Source organism: Capsicum annuum, chromosome 1 (assembly GCF_002878395.1).
Source record: "Capsicum annuum cultivar UCD-10X-F1 chromosome 1, UCD10Xv1.1, whole genome shotgun sequence".
NCBI lineage: Eukaryota > Viridiplantae > Streptophyta > Magnoliopsida > Solanales > Solanaceae > Capsicum > Capsicum annuum.
Genome location: NC_061111.1, coordinates 252,893,871 through 252,903,819, shown reverse-complemented (window position 1 = coordinate 252,903,819; position 9,949 = coordinate 252,893,871). Strand labels below are relative to the sequence as shown.

The 9,949-nt window shown below is 36.8% G+C and overlaps 2 protein-coding genes across 2 annotated transcripts; both read left to right on the top strand.

Annotated features, from left to right (window-relative positions):
* The first annotated feature begins 2,939 nt into the window (after nucleotides 1-2,939).
* Nucleotides 2,940-5,397, top strand: LOC107857399 (light-harvesting complex-like protein 3 isotype 2, chloroplastic). Its single transcript, XM_016702280.2, has 2 exons — nucleotides 2,940-3,176; nucleotides 4,394-5,397. Exons 1-2 carry the CDS (start codon nucleotides 3,074-3,076, stop codon nucleotides 4,636-4,638), a joined length of 348 nt encoding a protein of 115 aa, XP_016557766.1. The 5' UTR covers nucleotides 2,940-3,073; the 3' UTR covers nucleotides 4,639-5,397.
* Nucleotides 5,398-6,831: 1,434 nt separating this feature from the next.
* LOC107850897 lies at nucleotides 6,832-9,619 on the top strand. The gene has a single exon (XM_016695707.2). The coding sequence runs from the start codon at nucleotides 8,058-8,060 to the stop codon at nucleotides 9,306-9,308; it is 1,251 nt and encodes a 416-aa protein (XP_016551193.1). The 5' UTR covers nucleotides 6,832-8,057; the 3' UTR covers nucleotides 9,309-9,619.
* Nucleotides 9,620-9,949: the final 330 nt, after the last annotated feature.

The following is a 9,949-nucleotide window of genomic DNA, read 5'->3' as shown; positions in this document are numbered from 1 at the left end:
ATGAGGGTACTTAGATTTCATTGCTTCCTCAGCTTCCCATGTAATCTTTTCCCTTTGACGATTTCTCCAACGTACTTTCACCGATGCTATCTCTTTATTTCTCATCTTCTTAACTTAGCGATCTAGAATAGCAATAGACACTTTCTCATAGGTAAGATCTTCCGTAATTTGTATAATGTCCATTTTAATGGAGCTTTAAGTTCAATTTTTATTTTATTTATGACCCCACCCCCACCCTCACCCCACCCAACATCTCCCTCCCCCATCCCCGTCCAGTTCCCTCCATTAAAATGGAGTTTAAAGCTATTGTGCAATCTCCATTTTAATGGAGCTTTAAGGTCCATTTTTATTTTATTTATGACACCCCCCACTCCATCCCCACTCCGTCCAACATCTCTCTCTCCCATTTCCGTCCAGTTTACTTCATTAAAATGAAGCTTAAAACTCCATTAAAATGACGATTATACATCAGCTTTCCTTTTTAAAATTATGGTGATGATAATGTTGTTGTTGTTGCTTTAATTGATGTTGTTTTTGTAATTGATGTTGTTGTTGCGTTATGATGATGGAGAAAAAGTTGGGAAAAAAGACAATGATGGATGGGGGAGTTGCGGGGGGGGGGGGGGGGGGTGATGAAATAACTTTAATAAATAAATAAATATTAATTTTTTTAAAAAAGAATATAAATTATATATCAATTATTTACATGTGAAAGTTTTTTATTGATCAAAAAAGTCAAATTTAAACCCTTTCACGCGCCTGTGGCATGTGTATACACGCATAGATCCAAAATGGTGTATTTACAACGGAATAAAGAGAATCATGAGATAATATGTCGAAGTTAAAATTTAGGTGTCTTTTTATAAAATTCGGATAAAATCAAGGGGTATTTATGTATTTTCTCTTTTGAAATATATCAGCTCAACAACATCTATGTCAAACATATACATAACATAGATATGTATATGGTGTGACATAAAAGTTCTCAGGAATATCAAATGTCATATATATACATACCTTTGCTATGTATTAGATTATAATGCCTTCACTATTTTTGCTCTTGGATTAACTCTTTATCCATCAAAACAAAGTTGAGTTTACTCATTATAAGAACACAGGTAAAAAACTAGTTGAATCCGAAAAAATAATCCGAGAGGATCCATTATCGTTAACGTAATCGTAAAGGTTTTAATTGTCATTATCTGAAAGGAAGTTGTTTGAGGGATTTTGCAGATAGGAAGGAGGGGTTAGTCCATGAAAGAGGAGCCTTGAAGTAATCGGTAAAGTTGCGTCTATGTGATTAGGAGGTTACGAGTTCAAGTCTTGGAAATAATCTCTGACAGAAATGCAAGATAAGACTGCGTACAATACACCCTTATGGTGGAGCCCTTTTTCGAACACCGTGCATTACCTTTGGTATATCGGACCGCCCTTTTTTTAGGAGCATTAAACGTAAGAAAAGAATAGGTGAGATATGTATAAGAAGTTTGAAGAAAAAAGTGTCAAAAAAAAGTTTTTGTAATTACTTTTGATAGTTGAAATTTTATGTAATAATAAAAAATCTTATTATAGTTTTAAGTAATTTTCCCATAAAATAACGCGAGTATTAAAAAGTGTTTTAGTAATTAGTAGACCACACATATACACATATACATGCCCTCAAACTTATCCAAAATTTCATTTAGATATTTAAACTTAGTCATGTCTAAATTAAATACAATACTATTCATAACTTTGTTTCAATTCGACACAACAAGCTAACTTGATATTTCATAAATAACACATATAATTAATTTTATGACGTGAAAAATAATATTCCACTTACTGTTCACTATCCCCCACCCCACTCCACCCCCACCTTCTAATGGAATCAAAATAAAATAGTAACATCCAACTAACTCTTCAAATTCAAAAATCCCCGACTTTCTTCCAAAGTTCAAATCTTAGTAACAAAAATCAGGCATAATACATATATAAATATGATTCTAAACTTTACATCAAATTATAACATTGACTTTAAACTTTAATAGTGTACAAGTAGACCCTTTAACTATACATAATCTAAATAAATAAACAATCCAATTTTGTAACTTACACGCGCGTACCTTAAACTTTGACAGTATACAATTTTGGATGCCATCCGGTGCTTTGAGAGACGGTGTAAAAGGTATGATTAAGAAGTGTGTTAAGGGTCGTTTGGTAGAGTGTATTGATAAAAATAATACATGTATTAATTAATGTGTATTATGAATACCTTATTTGGTACAATTTTTAGTCAATGTATAACTAATGCTTGCATTAGTTATACACTCTATTGTGTATTAAGGTGTGTATTACTAATACCATCAATTTTCTATATATTAATAATACAAAATTTTTAATACATGCATTAATTTATTAAATGATCTTAATACCCCTTAATTTTCCTCTCAAAATATTTCACCATTCTTTTTTCCGTCATTTTAATTTGCAATAATGAATCTTTTCAAAACATTTCAATTTTTTTCCCCATCATTTTAATCTACAATAATAAATAATTGATTTAAATAATTGTAACATATTTTTGCTTTGCTTCGAAAGTCTTTAAAAAAATTAAAATAATTGAGATTATTTCATAATTTTACATCTTATATTTTATTTTTGTTTCAACTATATTAATCTGTTGGCATAATATTTCATGCACAAAGATGAAGCTCTTGCAATTAATCCAAAACAAGGTCTGTCACCTTTGTGGGGGTAGAGAGTTTGTTTTCGTTAGACCATGTTGCCTCCATTTTTTGGCTAATACCGTTTGATATATTATTTTTCAAGTAATTCTTCAGCTCACAGATAGATATTACATGCTCCGAAAAGTCAAAATATCTCAAGTCGGCAGGTGAGGAGCCTTTGTCACTCCTGGATTCGAACCTCATTGAGGTGATTTTATTTTTAAAATTTTTTAAACACTCATTATCTTTAAATACTGAATCCATCACTATCAGTGAGAACTTATTACTACAATAACAACAACAACCTACCTTTGTGGGGGTAGAGAGCCTGTTTCTGTTAGACCGTCCGTTCACCGTGGACTAGAATGTATTCCCAGATATTCTTAATCTTGCACCTTGGCTGGTTTGGATTGAACTCGAGTGAGAGCGATCTTAGATATGATATTACTGAAATGAAGACAGAAGCAGGTATTGGATGTAACTAAAACCAGAAATATCATTTTTGCACTATTTGTCCTGCATAATTTTTCAACGATGGGATTCAGGTGAACCCCTTTCTCTCTTACTAGCTTCGCGCAATAATACGTTGACTTACTTGGTTTAAGTGAAGGGGAGCATTGGAGTATAACTGATGAAATTGTTGTCATGTGACCCTAAATGTAAGATAAGGCTGCGTACAATACACTCTTATGATGGACCCTTTCTCGAACCTTGCACATAGCAGGAGCTTTAATGCCTTTTTTTTACTTGGTTTAAGATTTAAGTTGGTTGTGCCTAATGATAGTAGACATTATCAATGTCTTCTTTTCGTCCAATTTTTGGAATTTATCACGTTCGAACAATTGTAAGGCTGCGTACAATAGACCCTTGTGGTCGGTCCTTTCCCGGACCCTGCGCATAGCGGGAACTTAAGTGCACCGGCTGCCCTAACCATTGATCCCTGTGCTTTTCGATACTTCAATTATTCCTTGGTGGGCTTGGATAAAGAGGTTCCATCTTCCTGAAGCAGAAAAACTAAATAGTTTGCTCATATCCCTTTTCCTTTTTCTTGATAAGTAATTTGAGTTTCATTAATTGCACCGAGTTGCAGGGGCGGAGCCACCTTTGGCTCAGGGGTTTATGTATATATAGTTGGCGTTGAATTCTCTTTGGCTAGTTTGTATGTTTACTTTTGAACTCCCTAAGGAAAATTCCTAGCTCCGCCATTATCGAGTTGATTGCGAACATGTACAGCAGAAAGACTTTTCGACCCCTCAAATATGCAGGGAATCCAAAAAGTTGATGAATTTACATCCAAAAGGAACTGGATGTTACACCAAGATTGGAACCTAACATTTTCAAGATCCTACTTTTTAAAACATACACTGTTGAAGACTTGTTTTCGAAACATCTTCTATTTCTTTCGTACCATGAGGACCAAAAAATTCAAAATTGGACACTATTTTTCTACTTTTATTATCTAGCGGTGTGTTTGTTTGTTATACTGTTATCTGTCCTTGAGTCGGGGTTCTATCGGAAACAGTCTCTCTACTTCATCTAGGTAGTGGTATAGACTTCGTGAGAAACCACTGGGTATGTTGTTGTTGTTGTTCTTCGTTTTCTAACCGTTCCAGCTTTGAACTGTCTCTTTTAGAGTTTAAGGAGGTTCATACCGTTTTTCCTTGCTATTGTTTCCTCTTATACAGGTCGTGCTGCAATGATTGGTTTCTTTATGGCCTACTTTGTCGATAGCTTGACTGGTGTAGGCCTCGTCGAGGGGAACTTCGCTTGCAAAACACTATTGTTTGTTGCGGTGTCTGGTGTCCTCTTGATCCGCGAGAACGAGGATTTAGAAACTATCAAAAAGTTGCTGGAAGAGACTACTTTCTATGACGAGCAATGGCAAGCGTCGTGGAAAGAGGAGACCTCAAGCAATTTGAAGGAGTCTTGAGATCGTTCCTCGTATAGCATTAGTTTTCATATACGAAAGAATGTAATCCGGTAGTTCTTCTATGCCAGTCGAAGGAGAATATGTTAATCGTATTCTCCATTTAGTTGTAGTTGCCATGTAACTTGTTAGATGGACTTGGAAACAGCCTCTGACAGAAATGCAAGGTAAGGTAAGGCTGCATACAATACACCCTTGTGATAGGGCCCTTCTCTGGATCCTGTGCATAGCTGGAGCTTTTTCATATACGAAAGAATGTAATCCGGTAGTTCTTCTATGCTAGTCGAAGGAGAATATGTTAATCGTATTCTCCATTTAGTTGTAGTTGCCATGTAACTTGTTAGATGGACTTGGAAACAATCTCTGGCAGAAATGCAAGGTAAGACTGCGTACAATACACTCTCGTGGTGAGGTCCTTTTCCGAATCCGGCGTATAGCGGAAACTTTAGTACACCGGACTGCCCTTTTTATCTTTCAAAAATTCTGCAGCAACCCCTTGTTACTGGTTCTTGTTTGATCAATGGGTTGATAATAAACAATGGTTGTAACACTTTGATCAATGAGCATATGTTTACTTGTTAATGATGCTTTGGCATGACAGAATCAAAGTAAAAAAAGTGGTTGATTCAATCTAAGTTGCTAGTCCTCTCTAAAAGATATTGTCAATTGCGTGTTGAATCTTTCAAAAGTTGTGCATTTATGAAGGACTAGACACCAGTACGGTAATATTATCGGAGGGTTCGAGCAACATATTCTACTTGTAGTTGTTGAGTTCCTATTATTATGGGTTACTATAACGGGGTCGTTTGGTAGGAGGGATACGGGATAACTAATTTTAAAATTAATTTATAGATGAGCTTATTCCATATTTGATTGAGATAAAATGCATGGGGGAACTAATCCAGAAATTAGTTATCCCGGAATTTTAGTGTTATTTTTATCCCTTCTTGAAGGTGGATAACTAATTCTGAGATTAATAATAACCTTGGGATAAAATATAGGATTCATTTATCTTGAGTTTGGTTGTAGGTATTAGTTAGTTTCAGAATTATTTATCCCACTATTTATACCTTATTGATGGGATATGTTATCCCATATGCATGGTGGGTTAACTAATTCCGAGATAGCTAATCCCTGAATAATTAATCCCAAGATAACATGTTCCCAACTAAACGACCCCTAAGTTCTCTATATTTATTTTTGAATTTTGAATAGCCATTTTTAAATTTAAATTCAAAATCATTAATTAAACATAAGAAAATTATATTTATTTTACTAATTTAACTTAAACTCAAGGAAAAAAACAATTCAAATGCATTAAATCTCTTTCTATATATAGAGATCAAAAAATGATTAGACCACAAAGGTATATTGTACTATTCAATTTTATTCTGCATTTTTATAAAAAATTGTTTGTACAATTTAAACTCATAACCTTCTGATTTCTACGTGATGCTAATTTTATCAATTAGGTCGAAGCTCCCCTATCTCTTACTATTAGAAATAAAAAGATTTTATTTATTTCACCACTTAAAAGTAGCATGGTAGTGATAAAAGTTTAGTGGTGGAGTAGGTGCTACTTCCGAATGGAGTCCTACTTGGCACGAATCTAAATTAATCGAATTTTAATATTGATATCGAACACCGAATGAGAACGAATCTAAATTAATCGAATTTTAATATTGATATCGAATGAGAAATAAAAAAAAAAGTTGCAGGTGTGGGCACCATAATGATAAAGATGGGGGGCAATTTTTGTCAATGAAGCCACCCATATTACTGGCCGCTCCCTACATCTGTCCACCGTACCATACCATATAGTAGTGTGAATGTGTGATAATAGGACATTGCACTAAGCAATCTAGTCATGGGCTTGTTTTTATCACAAAAACAACAATTGCTACCTAGATGGGTTGTCGAGACGGTGAGACTGTTTTATTTTTAATTAGAAATCTCAGATTTAAATTTTTTTACGAAAAATATTATCTTTTAGAATGAATTTAGCAATGCACGATCTGAATTAATCGAGTTAGCCTAATTCTTAATTAGAGATTTTAGATTTAGATTCTTGTATGGAAAGCAACATTCTTCAGAATGAGTTTAGCAATACGTGATCTAAATTAGTCGAGTTAGCTTCATCCTTGATAAGAGATTTTAGATTCAAATTCTTCTATGTGAAGCATCATTTTTCAGTTTGAACTTAGCAAAAGCACGATTTGAATTAATCAAAACTCATATGCAAATATTAGATACTTAACAAGAAAACAAAAGAAAATCCAACCCCTAGTGGGTAGTGGGTGGTAGATTGGTGGAGTAGGTGTAGGAGTAGCTAATGCACATCCTTTTGTGCACGTTAGCATCATCAAGACGCGCACTCTCTCTCTCCCTTCATATTTTGGTGTGTCATCACTCAACATAATCCCACCCACCTATTGCCAAAATTCTATGTTTACCTCCCATCACCCCTCACTCAATACACACCTCTTACCTCTCAACATCATCATTCAACAACCTCAACCTCCACCACTTACCACCTCATCACATTTGCTAATTTGCACCTCTACCCCATCCCCCCTAACCCCACCATCCCACCACCCTCATCATGTTTCAACATCATCATCATACAAGTACAACAACCTCAACCACCCCACCACCTTTGCTATCTTGTTCCTCTCTAACACTAGTCATTCCCCCTCACTCACCATCACTCCCATCTCATTGTTTGTCTCAACATCAATCATGCAACAACCTCAACCACCCCATCACCTTTGTTATTGTGTCATCTAATTTTAGGAGATTCATTCAATCATCAAGTTGCTTGCTTGGCACCTAGCCATGTCAAGAACCATCACCACCCTAGTTCTTTTTTTATCTCACTCATCCATCAATCATACCACCCATACCCACAATCACCACCCCCTATTTTCCTATTCCTTTTATACTCTCATCCATCATCATCATCATACAACCACCCTACCATCTTTGCTATCTTGCACCACTATAGCACTACCCCACACCCACTATCACCACCCCTACTTTCCTATTCCTTTTATATCTCTCATCCATCATCATCATACAACCCACACCCACCACCCACCACCCACCACCCACCACCCACCACCCACCACCCTACCACCTTTGCTATCTTGCACCACTATAGCACTACCCCACACCCACGATCCCCACCCTACCACCTACCACTAACCCACGCACCATCACCACCTTATTTTCCTATTGACACCTTTTATCTCACTCATCCATCATCATACACCCACCCCAACCACCTCCCACCACCCCACCACCTTTGCTATCTTACACCACTCTACCACTCCCCACATTTCCTCTTCCTCCTTTTATATCTAATCCTCCCAAACCAAAACTCCACAAACTTTTTCTAAAACACAAATCCCTCCCATTAAACGATGTCGTCTAACGTCGAATCCAGCATCGCCGTAACCGAAAATCCCTCACCGGAAGAAAAATCACCACCACCACCACCACCGTCAGCAGCGGCGGCGCCGCCACCAGTCCGGCGATTTCCACCACCGTGTTGGACACAAGAAGAAACACTAGCTCTTATCGACGCTTACCGTGATCGGTGGTACGCTCTCCGCCGTGGCTACCTCCGTACCGCCGATTGGGACGCGGTGGCAGCCACCGTAACCAGCCGTTGCCCTGACGCATCTCCGGCGAAAACCTCAGCTCAGTGCCGCCACAAAATGGAGAAACTTCGTCAACGTTACCGTGCCGAAAAGCAACGATCCCTCTCCTGCCCTACTGGTAGGTATTTCTCCTCGTGGTTCTTCTTCGATAACATGGATGCAATGGAGAATGGTACAACTGTTGCAGCAATTAGATCAAATATTCAGCAACAACAACAACAGAATTCAGAGAAAAAAGAATTTATGTCTATAATTGATCATAATTTACTGAAACTGAAGATCAATACGAAGAATGCTACGGAGGATTTGCCTCCGAATTTCATGTTTAATCATGCTTTAGCTGGAAGAAACTCAGAAACAATTGATTTCCCCACCACCAGGGTTCCACTGAATGGTTATTGTGGATATAAAGGTGAGGAAAATATGCATAATGTTGAGTATGCAAGTGGTTTTAGGATGAAAAATGGGATTTCAATGAAATCGAAGCGAAATGGATATGAGCAAGGGGGAATTAAAGGTGGGAATTTTGCGATGAATAATAATACTTCGAGTTTTTGTGATGAAGGAAGTGAATATAATGGAAGTAATAATAATAATGGTAGTGATGGTTACCATATTAGGAATATGGCAGGTGTTTCGAGTTCAAGGAGGAGTTATAATAGTGGGAATGTTGAACAACAACAACAACATAATGTTGATTCGAGGTTTGGTTCTGGTGTGTCGAAGTTCGGGAAGAAGGGGGGAGGTAGTAGTGTAGGGGTGAAGAGGGGGAGGGATCCGGTGGAAGAAATGGTTTTATCGATTAAGATGTTAGGCGAAGGGTTTATTAAAATGGAGAAAATGAAGATGGAAATGGCGAAGGAAGTGGAGAAGATGAGAATGGAGATGGAGATGAAACGTAATGAGATGATACTCGAATCACAGAAGCAGATTGTGGAAGCGTTCGTGAAGGTCTTGAGTGAGGTTCACAAGAACAACAAGAATGTGAAGACTGTTTCACCTGAATCATAGCTCTTAAGGGCATTGAAATGATGACAATAACGCCCCAATCTCAAACAAGTTGGAGTACGCTCGTTCTGTGCTTGAAAATTTGCTGTCTATTTCTGACTTCGTGTGATCATCATAGTTGATCAAAGTTGTAGCCTTTTAGGTCTGTTTTCATTTTCCTTGCAATCTGTAACATATAGTATTGTGTACAGCTACTAGTTTTAGTAAGTAGTAGTTGTTATTTATATAGTAATGTGTTGTACGACTATAAGAAGTGAGGGATTTATCTTGAGCTGATTCATAAAGAAATGTTGCAACTCTTTTGCCTTCATCAATTGGTATGCTGCGTTAGCTTTTTTGGTAGTTGCTTTCAATGCTTATGTGGCCCCTTAAACTTGAAGTGAGATTCATTATTTCTGGAGGGCATTGGAACGACGACGACAATGCCTCAATCCCAAACAAGTCGGATTACATTGGTTTTGCAGGTTCTTGATTTACATTTGCCGTCTATTTCTGACTTGTGTGATCATCATAGTTGATCAAAGTTTTAGCCTTTTTAGGTATGTTTGCATTTCCAGGCGATCTTTAACGTATAGCAATATGTACAGCTACTAGTTTTAATAAGTAGTAATTGTTATTTATATAGTATTGTGTAGTAGTAGGAA

Excerpts from the sequence above, each read along its gene's own strand:
- LOC107850897 (XM_016695707.2), top strand. The coding sequence starts at position 8,058 with ATGTCGTCTAACGTCGAATCCAGCATCGCCGTAACCGAAAATCCCTCA.
- LOC107857399 (XM_016702280.2), top strand. The coding sequence starts at position 3,074 with ATGTATTCCCAGATATTCTTAATCTTGCACCTTGGCTGGTTTGGATTG. Across the intron at positions 3,177-4,393 it reads TGAAATGAAGACAGAAGCAG|GTCGTGCTGCAATGATTGGT; the intron begins GTATTGGATGTA and ends CCTCTTATACAG.